This window comes from Salvia splendens, chromosome 10, assembly GCF_004379255.2.
Source record: "Salvia splendens isolate huo1 chromosome 10, SspV2, whole genome shotgun sequence".
In the NCBI taxonomy this organism is placed as follows: domain Eukaryota; kingdom Viridiplantae; phylum Streptophyta; class Magnoliopsida; order Lamiales; family Lamiaceae; genus Salvia; species Salvia splendens.
Window position 1 is genome coordinate 14,165,492 of NC_056041.1, and position 18,526 is coordinate 14,184,017.

The 18,526-nt window shown below is 34.9% G+C and overlaps 1 protein-coding gene across 1 annotated transcript; it reads left to right on the forward strand.

Moving 5' to 3' along the window:
• The first annotated feature begins 1,698 nt into the window (after window positions 1-1,698).
• Window positions 1,699-7,484, forward strand: LOC121750519 (pescadillo homolog). The gene is made up of 13 exons (XM_042145071.1): window positions 1,699-1,771; window positions 1,861-1,946; window positions 3,142-3,390; window positions 3,472-3,609; window positions 3,761-3,845; window positions 3,923-4,030; window positions 4,743-4,836; window positions 5,005-5,255; window positions 5,432-5,539; window positions 5,956-6,077; window positions 6,561-6,774; window positions 6,918-7,121; window positions 7,196-7,484. Exons 1-13 carry the CDS (start codon window positions 1,748-1,750, stop codon window positions 7,280-7,282), a joined length of 1,770 nt encoding a protein of 589 aa, XP_042001005.1. The 5' UTR covers window positions 1,699-1,747; the 3' UTR covers window positions 7,283-7,484.
• The last annotated feature ends 11,042 nt before the right edge of the window (window positions 7,485-18,526 follow it).

Genomic DNA, 18,526 nt, shown 5'->3' on the forward strand with positions numbered 1-18,526 from the left:
CTATGCATCTCCCCAACATACACCGGGAAATGCCCCTTTGGGACGTCGTGGCATGCCGAAAAGTTCCCATTTTTGGGTGATATGCTTCTCCTCAGCTTCTGCTTGGTCTCACTAGACAAGAATCCCATTTTTGGAAAGGATAAGGTTTTGAAGTGGTAGTAGTGAGGTTTGAGATTTGTGTGTTTGGTTATTTGAGTTGGAATTGGATTTGGGAGGTTTATATAGGGGTATGGGGAGACATATCAGGTGAAAATGAAATAATGTGATGGTGTTTTTACTTACTTACTTTTGAGTGATATATATAGGCATAGTATTTGATATTTGGGCCTACCAACACAACAATGGGGAAATGCAGTTTGGTGTGGAGAAAAGAAAATCTTGTTTTGGACAAGTAAATCCTGTCTACCAGCATATTGCAAATTGTTGATGAGAGAGAGTGGACAATACATACATATATATTTGATTTTTATTTGCAACTTTTTTAGGTGCATTGAACCTTTAAGTTTTTTTGTGGCTTTCTATACTTAACCTGTAAAGCAACAAACTGTTGGGGGTGGGGGACCTTGGTATTGTACATTGTCTCCATTTTGTTGCATAGTTCCATTGGTATGTGCTCCCCTTTCCCTTTCTCTAACGGCTACTACTTACTCCGTCTGTCCCGGAATAACTATTACAAATATATAAATTTCGTGAATAGATTTACCTTTTTTGTTTTGATTTAGAGCACCATTTATGTATCGAATTATGATATACTTGGGATATATTAAATACTTTTTAAAAATGGAGATAGCCCATATTTTGTAACTTTGTTAAAATTTTTTATGAATGGCTTTATGGAGCTATCTAAAGATAAAGCATCTACATCTTACAATGAATGTGTATTAGTGTATTCAATGTCTCGTGCAATTTGTACTAGTTTATTTTAATTTAAGCATATAATTGATTTGGAGTTTGAAAAAAGATGGTTACATTTTGAAGAAACCTACCTTTTACCTAATTGTTCCATTTATTATTCAGCAACCCTATCTATTGGGAGATACTATTGCAGAAGAAAATATTCTCTTTCTCTTTTAAGTGATCATGCATGTGTACAAACAAAACAAAATATGTATTTAATTACTTTTCCTTTTTATAAGCTTTAATCACGCAGAATTATATTACAACTTTCATTTGTCCGCGAATTAATATTCCCTTTTATCATTTTATATGTTTGTGATTTAAAGTTTCATTAAATTTATATGAAAATGAGACTCACATTCTATAATTCTTTCATCCAGTTTCTTTACAAAGTCATAATTTCTTAAAATTCATAGCGAGTTAAAATAAAACTTTAAATTGAGAACGGCAGGAATATTATAAAGTCCCAGATGAAGATTTTGAAGAGAAAATACAGATCCAGCTTTCAAATAAAATTAGTAAATTACAATATCGCTACTTTTTAGGAGGATAACATTTAGTAGTAACTTTTAACTTTTTTTACCGTTACATTTCAAAATTTATTTTGTCCAATATTACCCCTCTCTTAAAAATGGTAAAATGATAAATTCGAACTTAATCAGGGGTTCAGGTTTTGTTTTCAAATGAATCAGGTTCAGCCCGAATAGAATAAAATTAACGTATTTGGGCTTTGAAGGCCCAATAACAAATTAACCTAAAATAGTCATAGCAAGCCCAAATGAAACAAAACCTATATAAAATCTTATAACCCTCGCCTCCTTGGTCTTCTCTCTCCCACCGCTTCGACGCCATGCCGAAGCACTATCGCCCCGCCGTAAGTTTGAATTCACCTCCGGAAATGTTCTTCAGCACGATTTTAACCCCAAGATGAACTGAAATCTCACTGTGCACCTTTTTTTTCAGGGGAAGAAGAAGGAGGGAAACACCGCCAAGTATGTGACGAGGTCACAAGCTGTGAAATACCTCCAAGTTAGCCTTCCTGTATTCAGGTTCGCTCTATTTTTCCATTTGTTTGTCGTAATGTTAGCTGTAAGTGAGTTTGTACTGATAAATTGAATAAATTGAAAAAATTCTGCTATTTTAGCTTTTGCAGCATGAAATACGATCTATTGTTAGTTCATCTTCGCTTTTGTGTGAGGGGGTCGTGTGTAGGGTTTAATGCTCGTCATTTTTCTGCAGCAGACTTGTGATGTTCGTTTTGTGCGAAATTTAAATTAAAAGTTACTTCACGCTAGGGAGTTAACATGACTACGTGTACACGTTTGTGTTTACTTTCAGCTAAGAGTGTTCTAGGAATCGTATTTTACTTGTAGTTTATGGGATTTTTGGTATCTGTGATAATAATAAGATATTTGTCTTCGCATCTTCAGAGTTGTGTTTTTCTTTTACAAATCTAGATAATTCCTCTTGTGTCATATCACCAGTTTTTATATTTCCTGTCATCTATGTAGTCGTCAGAGGTGTTTAAAGTACGTTGAGTTGGGTGGAATCAACCCTATAATATAAATGTTGAAACTTTTTGGGCTGTCATATTCTCATTTGTGCTGTTTGACTACCAATTCAGATGGTGAATCAATCTGACATGGTTGATTCATTTCCTCTATGGAGATTGCATTGGACTGTTTTTTTCTGTTTAACATGCTGTATGTGTATCAATGTTATCAAATAGTGGATATGGCGGCGCCATGGCGCTATGGCATGGCGTTCGGTGGTGGAAACGCCATAGCACCATGTCGCTGTCATAGCACTGCCATATCCGACATTTGACAACATTGCGTGTGTACTGCATTTAGGAATAGGGCATTATGCAAGAAACATGGTGGTTAGAGTGGTATATTATGCTTTATTAATTGTTTAAAGTCTTTTGGATGTTATATTTTTAATATTTTTTAATTTTTGAATTATATATAAATATATAAGTATTATTTTATTTATTTAATTTTTGACCGCCATATCCGCCATACTAATACGCCATATCCCTGTGGCGGTTTTTAGGCAAACCGCCATAAGCCGCCATACGAGATTGATAACATTGATGTGTATGAGCTTTGAAATGTTTGTTTAGTTGAGCTGTGGGCTGTTTGGTCCGTTTGCTATAAGTATACTTGTGCTATGCTTTATCTGGATGTTGAGAGATAGTGTTCATTTATGACTGCTTACGATTCTTCTCTATCCGCCATTCAGGAGACTATGCATCCTCAAAGGTGTATTTCCTCGGGAACCAAAGAAGAAGGTGAAGGGAAACCACCATTCTTATTATCACACAAAAGATCTCATGTTTCTTAAACATGAGCCTCTTCTTGAAAAATTTAGAGACATTCGAACTTATGAGAGGAAAGTGAAGAAAGCCGTGTCAAAGAAGAATAGAGATCTCGCGGAGCGGCTGTTGAGACGGAAACCCACTTACACTCTTGATATGCTCATTAAGGAGAGGTAGAATTCAGTTTCTCCTTTGAGTTCTGATGTGCTTGTTTTGTGTAAATTTTGTTTTTTACCATTTTCGTTTGGTATTAGGTATCCAAAATTCATTGATGCAGTAAGAGACCTTGATGACTGCCTTAGTATGGTACACCTATTTGCTGCTTTGCCAGCTGTGGATAGGATTGTAGATGGAGAAAAGATTCCTGTAAGCCGTGTCCATAATTGCCGAAGGTTACTGCTCCTAAACTGCTCTAAACCCTAAACTGCTCTTACTGCTTTTTGGATTTGCAATTTAAGAATTCAAAGTCAGACAACCATGTTATGTTTGGGCCAATGTACTCATCCTGTTTCTACGTATTTTGTCCTTCTGCGATGGTTGTAGGTTGAGTCAAGAGTGGCAGGCATACATTTCTCGCACCCATAAACTACGGAAGACTTTCATTTCAGTGAAAGGAATTTATTATCAAGTATGCATGTTATTCTCTATTGCTGATTTGCTTCATGTATCATAGACATCTTACCAATGTCACTTTATCCTTTGCAGGCAGAGGTCGAGGGGCAAAAAGTTACTTGGTTAACTCCTCATGCATTGCAACAAGTACTGCCTGAAGTGGATTACAGGGTCTTGCTTACATTTTTGGAATTCTATGAGGTTAGTTATAACTTATATGTTCTGATATCATTCTTATTATCTATACTTCTCTTTTATTTATGAGTTTGTATACCCACACACAATGGATATATGTTTCTATTTTCTGCAAATTCTAGGAATAGAACTGAATTTGTTTCAGTAAATGTCTTATGCAAAAACCTGGGTTGGTAAAGCTCATAAGGGAGTTTCAATTGGAATTAAAAAAATCCTACTAAACATTGGTTGAAACCATTAAGCTCATGGCTTAAAAACTGAATCTCTAACGTGGATTAGTTTCTAGTAATGGTGTCTGCAATTGTATTCAATGTTATCAAATAGCGGATATGGCGGCGCCATGGCGCTATGGCATGGCGTTCGGTGGTGGAAACGCCATAGCGCCGCCATATCCGACATTTGACAACATTGTGTGTGTACTGCATTTAGGAATAGGGCATTATGCAAGAAACATGGCTGTTAGAGTGGTATATTATGCTTTATTAATTGTTTAAAGTGTTTTAGATGTTATATTTTTAATATTTTTTAATTTTTGAATTATATATAAATATATAAGTATTATTTTATTTATTTAATTGTTGACCGCCATATCCGCCATACTAATACGCCATATCCCTGTGGCGGTTTTTAGGCAAACCGCCATAAGCCGCCGTACGAGATTGATAACATTGATTGTATTATTTATATTCTGTTTTTAATTATATTCATTTGTTTGCAGACTCTTCTTGCATTTGTTAACCACAGACTGTATCATTCTATAAATGTGACATATCCACCAATTCTTGACCCTCGGTTGGAAGCTCTGTCTGCAGGTTATATTTCATATTTTCCTGATTATTCATATGTATTGGATTTTTTCTTAATTACATTTGGGCTTTGAGAATATATGAAGTTACTTGCGATTTGATGTTATAAACATATTAGATGAGGAACCAATTTTTGGTTCTGCAGTGTCCAATATTGATGTTTGAACTGTGCAGATCTTTATGCATTGTCAAGATATCTTGATGCAAATGGCCAAATGAGTACAAAAGCCATCACCTCATCTGGCTCTGAGTCAGCTGAACATCAGCAGGATGAACCTGGTGCTTTAATGCAACAGCTTCCTTCTAATGAACCTGGTGCTTTGATGCACCTTCTTGAAGATGCTTCTAGAGACGATGAGGAAGATTCAGAAACTAGGGAATGCAAAAATCTCTTCAGGAACATCAAATTCTTCTTAAGTCGTGAGGTTACATATTGTTATCATCTCTTCTGCTCCCCTCTCTCTTCCTCAATCAATTTCCTCCTTCATTTCAATTTCTGTTTCCCAGTGATGTGATGATGCCTTCCATTTTTCTCTCACCTTTGTGCCGTCTCTTCACTATTGAACATTTGAACTCAACCTTTTCATTGTTTCTTTGTCAGTCTCCTAGAGAGTCGTTGCTGTTTATCATCCCTGCATTTGGTGGCAAAGTTTCTTGGGAAGGTGTAGGTGCACCTTATGATGAGTCTGACCAAAGCATCACTCATCAGGTCTGTTCCTCTATATATTTCATTAATTGTTTTGAGTTTTGATAAGTGATGACTGATGAAACTGTACATTATATTAGTTTTTCACTTTCCATTTTTTTTGCAAACAATAATTCGGTTTGCTAGCTTCCACCACCTTTCCAGGGTTATATATGTTCATCCGCTTTCTGTATTTAGGTTGTGTGTTCAGTATTTTGTATTGTGACAACACTGCTCTTGAATCCTCTTAGAAGTGCTTGCTGTTGCTCATCTCATATGTGTGCAGAGAGGATTTTTGCAAGTTTTCTGACATGGAAATTGGATTTCTTTTATTAGTTTTTAGAAAATCATGTTTAGGACTCTCTGTATATAGTATTTTGCGATTCCAGAACTCCGCGAAGAAAAATCCAGAATTATAGAGGTTTTTGTTTTGTGTGCAGATTGTTGATAGGCCAACACAAGGACATAAGTTCCTTTCCAGAGAACACATCCAACCTCAGTGGGTTTATGATTGTATAAATGCACAGATCATTTTGCCCACTGAGAAATATATTGTCGGATGGTAAGCTCCATATCAAGCTTTGCATTGCAACTTTATTATCAAGAGCTCTCTTGATAGTGGAAAAACAGTGAGAATACTATTTGCTTTGGTATCTGGTTGATGGCTTTCATATATCTGGTTGATCTATGATGTTTACTTTGATGGAACTGCCTTCTCAATAGTTGATAGTGCTTCCGATTGGCATGGTTCTTGTGGTGACATCTTTGTGCTGATATGTACTGACTGGGTTGAGGGTTGTACTAAATGCCTGTGTCCATGAAAACATATCTGAAAATAACAATTAGGTGTTGAAGTTAAGTATCAACTGTTTCTTGTAGAAAATACTCTTTGACGGTTGAATTGTAGAATCTTTTTCGTACTCATGTATCTACTTTCTAGACTACAAGATTCTCCTTTCCAGTATTTTATGTCACTTTAAAAAAAATATTTGCATCAATTATTGCATCAAATTTTGATCTTTTCATTTTCCTTTGCATATTGCAGTGTACCTCCGCCACATTTGTCTCCATTTGTAAATAATGATGCTGAGGGTCATGTTCCTGAGTATGCAGAAGCTATTGAGCGACTAAAGGCTGCTGAAAGAAAGGAAGTCTTGCCATTGCCTGGCATGGGAAAAGAGGATTTAGACGACCCTCAAAGCTTACTAGGCATCATTGATCGGGCAGAAGCTATCGAGGCTGCTAAGAAGAAACAGAAGGTACACATCATGAAACATTATCATGGCTAAGCTACATTTGATTCTCATTGCCTAAGATGTGCTATTTATTCTGTGCTTTGTAATTCTCTTTTGTATATCTATCCAAGTGTTAATAAATACTTAAATGTATTCTGTGGATCCAGATGTTAATGCAGGAGAAGAAGTACCATGAAGAACTGAAGCTAGAGCTTGAAGGTGCTCAGTTGCCTTCTCTCCAAAGTGGCGTTGAAGTCGAGGATGCTGAAGAAGATGCTTTACCTGATCTGCAACAAAGGGCCAAGGATGCTGAAAGCATGTCTGAGGTTTCAATGTCGCGCAAGAAGAGGAAACTCCTAGAAGCAATGAAGGTAAAAGACATGTAGTGTCCTTGATAGTATTATTATATGGAAGCTCATTGCTTACATGTTTTTGCGTGTTTCAGATTGGTAAAAAGAGGAAGGAGGACGGAGTATATCTCCTGAAAGAACGGAAGCGGAGAATTGACCAAGCTAAGAAGAGCTCTTCGTAAAACCGATGTTGTTTCTATCAGAGAAAGGATGGGTTTGATATAATCTAAATACTGGCAAATCATATTTGGTGATTAGCTGACAATTTTGTTGAAACGCCCAAGGCATTTGTTGTATTTCTATTTTCGATCACTATCTTCTTGTTTTTCTCTACTTCTGCATATTTGTTGCCTCCCCAAGAAAGTATTAGAATAATTTCTTTTACTTGGACCAAACTTCCAATTCTGCCATGAACACACATGGCTAGATCACTAAAAAAGCAGAATGGGAAAAATAATGTAAAATAATTAATCGAAACATTGTTGGTGTGATAATTTGATTGTTTTTTAGGTTTAATAGCATTAATCTGATAATTTAGGCAAAATTTTGCTCACATAATCTAGTTACCGTTTTCTGTTTTCTGTATTTTGCTATCCATATTGGTATCATGTTCTTGATGAGAACAGGTACACAATCAAGGTACATCAAATCATAACCATCTTAAATTATGATCTTTCAAAGAGGCATCGTGTTTCATTATGTGGCCATACTTGTTGCAATGGTTGGAAAAAAAAAAGTTTTTCAATGAAATGTTTCATATATATTCTCATGTATTCTCATTGGATACATTTTCTAAGAGAATCTACTCTACAAAATTCTACTCCTAAAACAGCAATGCTACAAATCATCTTGTGCTCAAACCAGAGATGAAATCTACAAATAAGTCCTGGCTGCAAGGGATGGTGAGGCCACCATTGGGTGATTGAACCCAAATCCTTCCTCAGCTTGAAACAACAACTCTTGAAATGAAGGATGGTTCAAGTATGCGACTGGAATCACAAAGCGCTTCTTTTCATTGTCACCAACATAGACGGCAACATGCCCTTTTGGAACTTCAGCTGACCTTCTTTCATTGGACAAAGACCGTCTTTGAATCTGATGAATGGCCATTGTGTGAACCTTTTCTCGAGTTCGAATGAGAAGAACAGTTATTATGAAGGAAATCAAAAATCAAGAAAGATAAGAATGTATTGAAGGCTTGTTGATGGTTGGACTTGAGAAATTTGGTGCATATATAGCTACGCAAGAATTGTTGTATACCTTTGGAAATCACAGAAAAGTTGACTAGTGTAGGCTATGAAATTTGAAGAAACACAAGCACATGAGAAATCACATGGATTTGTCCATCAATGTTTGAGCAATAAAATGATAATTTTTGATGAATTGAATGCTTTGTTTGTTGCCATAGTTAGTAGGGTAGAATTATCTCACAAGTCACACCACATATATATCTGTTGTTGCTTCAAGAAAATCCCAAGACAAATCCATGTGCTTGTGTTTTCAACTGAGGCATCATGCCCCATTTGCATATCTACTTGTTCTCTTCATTTTTCATTTCGATATACCATTTCTGGAAAGTCTATATATACACAGCACATTTCTTTTGCAGCCATCATTAACTCTTTCACCATTTAAACCTGAGATTCTCTCCCACAAAAAGTTGCTCATATCAGCTCAATTTCATACAAGAATGGCCGTGCGACAAATGCTGAGACGGTCTTTATCTAGCGAGAGAAGATCAGCTTCCTCAAGAAATGAGGTCTAAAAGGGCAATGTTGCTGTCTATGTTGGGGAGACTGAGAAGAAGCGTTTTGTCGTTCCACTCTCGTACTTGAACCACCCCTCGTTTCAAGAATTGTTGTTTCAAGCTGAGGAGGAATTCGGGTTCCATCACCCCATGGGTGGCCTCACCATCCCTTGCAGCCAGGACACATTCATTGAGACGTTGTCTCTGCCTTGAGAAGCTAATGATATATACTAGCAATGTTTTAGGAGTAGATCAGACTTTAGAAATGTATGTAATGACAAGAATGAATATACTTAGCCATTTTCAGATGCAAAACTATATTGTGTTATTTCTTGAACTTCCATAATCTTAAACTTGTAATCGATATGAAAGAAGTTTAGATGCTATTATCACTCAAACTTATTTTCATTTTGTCTAAACCGATTCAAGAAAAGATTACGGCTATGACTTCAAAAATGTGATCGTAGAATAAAGTCCAAAATTGGTCAACTACACTCGTCCGAATTTTTTTTTGATCCTACACTTTAGGTGTATAGCTTCGGGTCCTAAACAGTATGTCTTGGTCCATTTTCTCAGCAGCCTAGCCGTGACAGAAAAGGGACGGCCGGAGCAGGGGAAGGGAAGAATGAGAGGGAGATATAACATTCTAAATTGAAAAAATAGTTAGCAATTTAATTTGTTACCTGACATCAAGAATATTTGATCAGAATTTGGATATTATTAATTTTTTTCCCAAATATGAAAATCTCACATTATTATTTATTTCTTTTATAAAAAGGAAGGACCGCTGATTCTAGCTACATACAATATCCAAATCAAGTGTCCCACTTGAATATTCTTCACCTAAATCTAAAATATGATGCATGCCTTAATTTTCAACTGTATTGCCTTATTGAAAATGGTATGCTTACTAACAAAGCTGCATATGGTTATCAGAATTGCTGGTTTGTAGAAAGCATCAATCATCATAAGACCTTATAACAGTGCTTCTATTGGGTAATTTCGTATTTTGGTAGGTCATTACGTAGACAAATCCATGTGATCATAGTTTCATGTCTACTAACTCATGGTTGAGCTGATTGTAAACATATCATTAATACGGTTGATTTTTTGAACTGTACTTCACATATATATCTTCCTAAAATATAGTAGTAGTATACTTTATAATGTTATAGAATAAAGACAATTATGGTCCACATTTGAAGAAAATGGGATATGTTTTGTGCAACTATTTGGTTTCTGTGGTGCATTTGGTTTGTGGGGCAGGTGAGGTCTACATTGCAAGAGTTAGTTTACTGACAAATCCTTGTGATGTTCCACTTGCTTATGTTTCCCAACTCTCATATCCATTATTTTGCTAACCAACCTCTATTTCCAAAGGAATGCAATATTTCTTTTCCACCTATATATATACAACACTTCTCAGCTCAACCCATCAAACATATTCTTTGCCTTTCTTCATTTTCATTACTTTCATAACAACTCTTCGCATTCTAACTTGACAAAGGGTTCAAACAATGGTCATTTTCCAGATTCTAAGACGCTCTTTGTCCAATGAAAGAAGGTCGGCTGAAGTTCCAAAAGGCCATGTTGCCGTCTATGTTGGTGATAATGGAAAGAAGGTCGGCTGAAGCTCTTTGGCCTACTTGAACCATCCTTCTTTTCAAGAACTGTTGTTTCAAGCTGAGGAAGAATTCGGGTTCAATCACCCGATGGGTGGCCTCACCAACCCTTGCAGCGAGGATTATTTGTAGATTTCATTTCTGGTTTGAGCAGAAGATGATTTATAGCAATAGTGTTTTAAGAGTAGAATTTTGTAGATTAGAAAATGTATACACTGAGAATACATTAGAATGTAAGTGAAACAAGCATATTATTGAAAGAAAGTTTGTTTCCTTAATTCATATGGCTCTCTTCAAAACTAAATAAGTTTGGATTCTGTTATGTCTTAGAATTAATCAGCGTTTTCCTCAATAATAAGTTGGTATATGTTAGGATACAGAATCATGTGATTCATTCATGAGATTTCTAGTAATGGAGTTATGTAATTAATCAATCTCGGCTGAATTAAATTAAAGAACTTAAACTTTTTATTGATTCTTATTATCACTACAGACAACACCAACAAAGATAAGGTCTGATTTGGAGATGCTTTCACGGTAGTAATGGCGTTTATGTAATCAATCAATGTCTAATAACTACAGCTGTTTAGGGAATAAGTGAGAGAGTAGGGGCCATAAAAGCACATGCATATGTCTTTTCCATATTTTCTTCTCTTAGTATCATTTCTTCCAACTTAGGCAGATAAGAACGCGCTCAACTTAATTTTCGAGCTTTAGAGGTGAAAATAGACATTAAAGTTTGTTATGTGAGGGACCTTGTTGCCAATTGTTGCTCTAGTAAAATTTAACCTGTTAATAGAAACTCTCTGCTAACTTCTTCTGTTCTTCCAATTTGTGTGTGCTTCTTTTCTTTTTTCTGGAAAAAATTTGAAGTAAAAAAATGTACATGGTTGTTATAGTAAAAATCTTGATCACAATTATTCTTGAGCACACAAAATCTTGCTTACCTTGAAAATCTCTAATAATGACATGTCATACGGTACCTTTCACATTGTTAATCAGTTCCTGATTCAAATAATCTATTTTGAATAAATTATACTAATATATCAAAATCAAGAAAAAAGTGACTGTTAGTTACACCAGCTCATGATCAAGAGAGATAATAAACCCAAAAATTCAATAAAGAATTAGTTAGCAAATCTTCTCATTCATTGTCTAAACATGATGTTTCTATGTTTTCATAAATATAATAAGGATACTTTTGCACCTGTTAAGGATCACGTACGAGTTCCATCACATGAGCCGAACTCACATGTCGTAGATTTTGAGAGATGAGCAGATTCATTGAGCCTTGAGAGGTCGAAATAAAGCATCAAATGTTGGTACCAGCTTGCCAAAGTAGGGCCATTGCCGAGGACCACTTCTGCTAGAGTTGGTAGGAAACAATGATTCTTCATCACAAAATTGCAAATGATTCAAAGACAAACCATGTGATTTCTCATATGCTTATGTTTCTCTTATTTTTCTTTTTTCAAGAATGTAGCCTTTTAGTTTCACCTATATATACATCACATTTCTTGATCATCACAACCAACACATTGACTGAGCAAAAATCACTTAAGTTTCCTTACATTTTAGAGGAAAAAAAAAATCATTAATTCATACAACAACAACGATGGTGGCCATTCGCCAAATGCTGAGACGAACTTTATCCAACGAGAGGAGATCAGCTGAGGTTCCAAAGGGACATTGTGCTGTCTATGTTGGAGAGAATGAGAAGAGACGGTTTGTGATCCCTGTGTCGTACTTGAACCACCCCTCGTTTCAAGAACTGCTGCTCCAAGCTGAGGAAGAATTCGGGTTCCATCATCCAACCGGTGGCCTCACCATCCCTTGCAGCGAGGATTTGTTCCTCGATCTAACATCCCAACTGCGCTGAGCATGAGAGGATCACAGTTCTACAAGTATTTTTTAGAAGAAGTAGAAACGTAAATACTCTTTTAGTAGGTAAAGAAATGTAAAGATTAGTGATTCATTTTTGGAGATCATTATTTGGTATGAGATGCTTTGATATCAACTGTTGCAACTTACAAGTCATATTTTCTTGTTCAACTTTCTACAAATGAACCAAGAATTTTTGGCATATGCTACTTTAACTCATCTGTTATGAGTAAGGTTTTCTTTTGCAACTTTTTACAAGCCAAGTCTCTCAAGCATAAGAAATGTAGTATGACCTTAAGGTTTATTTGTTTGGTGCAACATAATTATATTTTAATCTAAATGAAAATTTCGTCTTAAAATGTTACTAGTAAGTTTCTGATATTCTAGTATTCATAGCCAAAATTCTTCTTGCTTAAAAAACATACTAATAAAGCCGAGTTAGAAACTCAATTTTTAGGCACGTTATGCAATTCTTTAAGCATTCATTTGTATTGATTTTAGCAACTTTAGAAACGTTTCTCATCGTTTTATAATGATAAAAGAATCAAAACAATTATGATCTTTAAGCATTCATATGTATTGATTTTATCAACTTTCAGATGCAAAACAATTGTGTTATTTTTTAAAGGATTAGCTAAAAAATCTCTCCATGGATTTTTTCACTTCCATAATCTTAAACTTGAAATTGATGTGAAAGAAGTGTTGATCTTATTATCACTCAAACTTTCTGCATTTGTCTGAACCAATTTAAGAAATGAGTCTGGCTGTGAATTTCAAAATGTCATTGTATATATTCTAACATCGTTATTCTTAGTCTCTTACAACATCTTCTTCTGTACTACTATTGAATGTTAGAATACAGCATCAAGAGATTCCTCACGTTCTCGTATTTATAATGACGAAACCAATCACATTATTCAAACTATATTGATAAAAATCCATGGATTCCATCCTAAATCTAATTGGTGATAGGAGGAGGGGCCCATGAGACTTATATAGTGATTTCAGTTCTCTTAGTACACCGATGTGGGATAGTTGTAATATATTTTTTTTTAGTTTCAATTGCCAACATATATGAATGCTAAAAGATGCATGATTGTCTTGATTCATTTATCATTAAAAACATCACAAACAAAGAAAACCGTTTTTCTAACGTTGCTAAAATCAATACATAGAAATGAAAGAATTGCATAATGTCCCTATATTTGAGTTTATGTTAGCAATAAATGTCTAATTCAGGTTTATCTTTTTTGTTTTGACATTCTATCAAGAAATGGGGCCTTATTTTTAAAAAATGAATACATGTACTTATTTATTTCCTCACTTGAGACATGACGTTTTTAAGTTTGGTAAGAAGTGTAGTCTTGGCTATAAATATTAGAGAATCAGAAAATTTCTCATTTTTAAGGCAAAACTGTCATTTAGAAAGTTGCATAATGAAACATGAGTTATATCAGAAGAATTAAAGAAGCTTATGCCAAATAAATCTTGGTTAGTTTGTAGAAAGTTGCACAAGAAAACAAGACTTGTAGGTTGTAACATTTGAAATCAGATACCAAATAATGATCTCCGGCCTTTGTTTATACAAAGTGAAGTCTTGCTTAGTTTAGTTGTGATGGAAGTAAGTGAGAGCTGAGAAAAAGGCTCTCAAGTGTTGTATGATTTCTTTGGTGATTTTTAATCCAAAACAATTGTGGTATAGATATGCTAATATAATTAAGAAACGACGTATCCTTTTAAAAAAATCGAGTGGTTAACATGTACTAATAAGATGGATGTGGTGTTTGTGCATCTTTGAAACAGAGCACATGGATGTGTGTATGAATAATTCAATGAGTTTTGTAGGATTAGTGATGATGGAAGTGATCAAACAGAATTTTAGGAATGAGTTTGTCTTGCTAGTCTTAAACACATGATGGTGTCTTGTTAGATCATTAGATGTAGGGCCTTATGCTCTACAGCAAACTATCAATTCGGGCTAGCTAAAATATGGCCCAAATGCTCTTTATGGTTTTTTTTTTGCCTTAATTGATGCTGCAACAATATTGATTGTTGAATGTTTGAAGAAATTACTTAAATAAAAAGTAGAAGTGATGAATATAAATTAACTAGAGAAGTGGAGATGACTTGAGCTATATCCCCATTGTTAACACATTTCTTACATGACTTACTTATTTTTTAGTAACATCATTGTCTACAATACATGGGACTGAGGCAGATGGAAGAAGGCTTTTATAAAAAGATGGTGCGGTGTCGTTACGCTATTGGTAGAACTTGAAAAAAAGGTAATCGACCGAAAAATCTAGTAAGGTAGGTACATATTTTAATGCAAAAACCATCTCAATTTATGACTTTTCTTCTATCCAAGAGGCATCGGATTTCATTATGTTGCCACAGTTGGTAGGATAATATTATCTCACACCACATATCTCTTGTTGCACAAACCTTAACTACGTTAATCAAACAAGTCTACCAACATTCTTTTTCTTTAATTTTTTTTTCCTATGAGTAATGTAGGTGTATCTCACACCCAGTGGCGGATCCAGGATCCGGAAACGGAGGGGGCGGAATATATAGTATTAGCTTGATGTAGTGCGTACATGGCTATTTTTTCGTTGTTCGGAGCGACGCCGGAGCCAAACGGAGGGGGCGGACATGATAATTTTACGTCCCGATAAGGAAAAAATAGTCATACGGAGGGGGCGACCGCCCCCTCCTGCCCCCTGGATCCGCCACTGCTCACACCACATATATTGAGGGACGGCGAGAGTATAAAAAATGTCCATAGCTTCCAATAATACCAAAAAAATGTTCAAACTAATAGGTAGTAGTAACATTCTACCCAAGAATGTCATCACTATATAATTACTGAGTTTAAGCAAAATAATACTAATAATAATCCATCCATTCTAAATTAATCAAGACGTTGCTTTTTGTTAATGGCTTTAAGGATATACTCCCTCCGTCCCATGCTACTCGCACTTTTCATTTTAGGCCGTAAATTTGGGATTGATTTTTTTGTGTAATCAAAAAAGAATTTTAGGTGTAATGAGACATCACTTACTAAAAGAGCTCTTAACTTAAACTAACATATTAATTAAATGCATTAATTCTAACTTAAATTATAAATAGTGTAAGGACTTTGTGACGAGCCGAAAAGCAAACGTGCGAGTAGCACGGGACGGATGGAGTACTTACTATATTTAGTAAGTTAAGCGGATAAAATAAAATATTAACTAAGTGATTATGAGTAAAGAATTAATAAGAGAGTTTAAAAGAATGGAATTTTGGAAGATTAAAAAAAAGATAATGATTCATTAATTAGATTGAGACATAAAAAAAGGAATACTGACTTAATAAGCTTAGAATGACAAAAAGTAAAGATCATAGGAGGTGTTTGGTTGGCAAGACTGAATCTCATGATTAAATATGTACTCCACATGGATTTTTCCTTTGATATGAGTGGATTTGGCTTGATTTCGTCATTGATGTTGAAAGCGAGGAGTATATTTTTATTTAATATACTGTTTTAAGATTCTGTTCGTTTTGATTTTGAGCTGAATTGTAGTTTCGTTGTTATTTATGTACAAATTCCAAGTTTTATCCATCAATGAATTAGTCTAATCTAGCTTGCTTGGTAAAGAATTAGCAATGATCGATGTTTACTCCCATAATTGCAATTTGATAATGTGATTCTGTTTTACAAAATGAGTGTTGATATGTGATATGGCCAATTTCATGCATAGGTCTAGGGGGTGAATTCGTGGATTTACTGGGTCTAACACACGTTTTAAGCCAGGTGTGTAGAAGAATTTCGCCAGGTCCAGGAAAAAAAGAGGACAATCACATGTCCGAGGAAACTGGCGAAAAAGTGAGCATTGTGGAGGAAAATTGCAAGACGGAGGAAATCTCGGAGCTGAAGGGTAGAATGAAGATTTCTACGAAGGCTCCAGAAGATTATGTCCGCGCCTATATAAGGAAAGAACCATGCATTCTGGAGGGATCTTCTCGGTAGAGGCCTTATTAACAGTATGTGGCTCGTAGCTCACTTTTCTTCGATACACTTGGGTTCTTTAGAGGGAAATTCTGGGTGATTTGGGGTTAACTCTTAGTTTTTTCGCATTTCAATTGGGTTGTAACACCGTCCTGTCGAGGGCGAAGAAACAAGTTCCATTTTATTTTCTCGTATTTTGTGGATTTCACCGAGCTTCGCTGTTCGAAGCTCGACACTCTGTTTTTACCGAATATTTCTGTGTTTGATGCAAGTTTAATGTTCTGTTATATCGTTGATGTTGATTTCTGATGTCGCTCTTGTGATTTTCTGAAGTTTGAGTTAGTTTACTTGCGTTGGATGCGTTTCGCAATTGTTCACTGAATCTGTGCAGAGTAATGGCTGGATCAGTTGATCAGAGTTTGTTGGTGGTTGAATCAGAGGTTTGAATTTGGTGTTGATCGGAGTAGATCTGTTAGATCGGAAGTTATGGAGTTGATTGAGGTCGTAGTTTGGTTCGGATCGCTTGGATCCTGAGTGGATTAAGCTTCCTACGTGAATCTGAACAAAGTTGTTTTAAATTTATGCCTAGCCTTCGTGTTTTCGTTTCATTACGTCTAATATATGTAGATCTATGTTATTTCTGGTTTGTAGCAAGTTTCCGACGACCCAATTTTTATATTCTGTTCGAATCTAGGTACGTGCTCTGTTTTCTTCATCTTCGTGTTTGATTCAGTTAAAAATGCATGTCGTTGTTAATTAGAGTTTCAGTTTGTTATTTGCAGCCTTTCTGTCGTACTTGCTAATTCTGGAATTATGGTCCCCACTGCTTGCTTTCTTTCTGTCTAGCTAAATTAGGTAGTCGTTTACACGGTCTAGGAAGTGAATTTAATATCTATCCGTCATGAGGACGATTGATCTCAGTATGTTTACAGCTTTCTAGGTCTAGTGTTACATTTCCTGCCTAGGTCTAGTAATAGTATACCTCAACCCAGTTTGCGTGGAAACAGCCGCCCTTGTCCAGAGTTTCTAAATGCTTTCTTACGTATCCATCTTCGTGGGATCGACCCCTACTTCTCTATACTAATCTATAGTATTCGGGTTGAGGTACCCTTCTGCATCAAGCTGCCCAATCGAAATCAAACTTCTGTGCAATCCAGGAATGTGTCTGACTCCATTCAGTTTTATCACGGATCCATTGGACGTCACTACCTTCACGTTTCCCTTTTCCACGATATCTAGACTATGGGTTTATCTCGCCCTTAGTCCATGGACTTTAAAAATATCTCCAGACAATTTTGAACTAAGCCTTTATCTCGAAAATGGTCATTTTTCACTGTTTTGGGTCGAAAATACCCTTTTGAGGGGTTTTGGGGGGTTTGGGCAATTTGATCTTTTACACTTTTAACATTTTAAATCTGATATTATTTCAGTGAAGTACTAAATCTGATATTATTTCAAATTATCATTCTTTTTCCCTTTTGTCATCTTTCACTTTGTTTCTTTATTTCAATATTAGATTTAATTTTATAATATTAAATTTTAAATTTCAATTTTTAAATATCAATAAATTTTTTAATTAAAACTATTAATTCATGGACAATATATATATTGATTAAAGCTATTAATTCATGGACACTACAAAAATATAGATCAAACCTATTAATTTTTGTTATTTAATATAATATTCATCTAAATTGAAGAAGTGCAGATTAATTTTGATGGAAAAATAAGAGCTATTTTATTTAGCCTTCGTTCGGCTATTATAATTGCTTGTGATTAAATATTATGAAGTTGACTAAATATCTGATACTACAAAAAATGTGATATAGGAGAATTTTTGTTGAAATTTTCTAGTTAATTTTTATTGTTTTCAAATTAATAAACGAAAATTATATTAATCTTACATTGGATGCATATTTATTTCACAATAAATCGTGTTTGATGATCTATTTATGATTAAAACTATTAAGTATGATTATAACTAAGGCGTCGTCGTACCTTATTGATTAAATATTAGATACTATCAAATATTGATTAAAAATTAATTTGTGATTTAATAGTAATTTTAATAATTAATAAAAATCTATTAATATTTAAAATTTGAAATTTAAAATTTAATTTTATAAAATTAAATCTAATATTAAAATAAAGAAATAAAGTGAAGGATGAGAAAAGGGAAGAA

Excerpts from the sequence above, each read along its gene's own strand:
- LOC121750519 (XM_042145071.1), top strand. The coding sequence starts at position 1,748 with ATGCCGAAGCACTATCGCCCCGCC. Across the intron at positions 4,837-5,004 it reads GTTGGAAGCTCTGTCTGCAG|ATCTTTATGCATTGTCAAGA; the intron begins GTTATATTTCAT and ends TGAACTGTGCAG. Across the intron at positions 6,775-6,917 it reads CTGCTAAGAAGAAACAGAAG|ATGTTAATGCAGGAGAAGAA; the intron begins GTACACATCATG and ends CTGTGGATCCAG.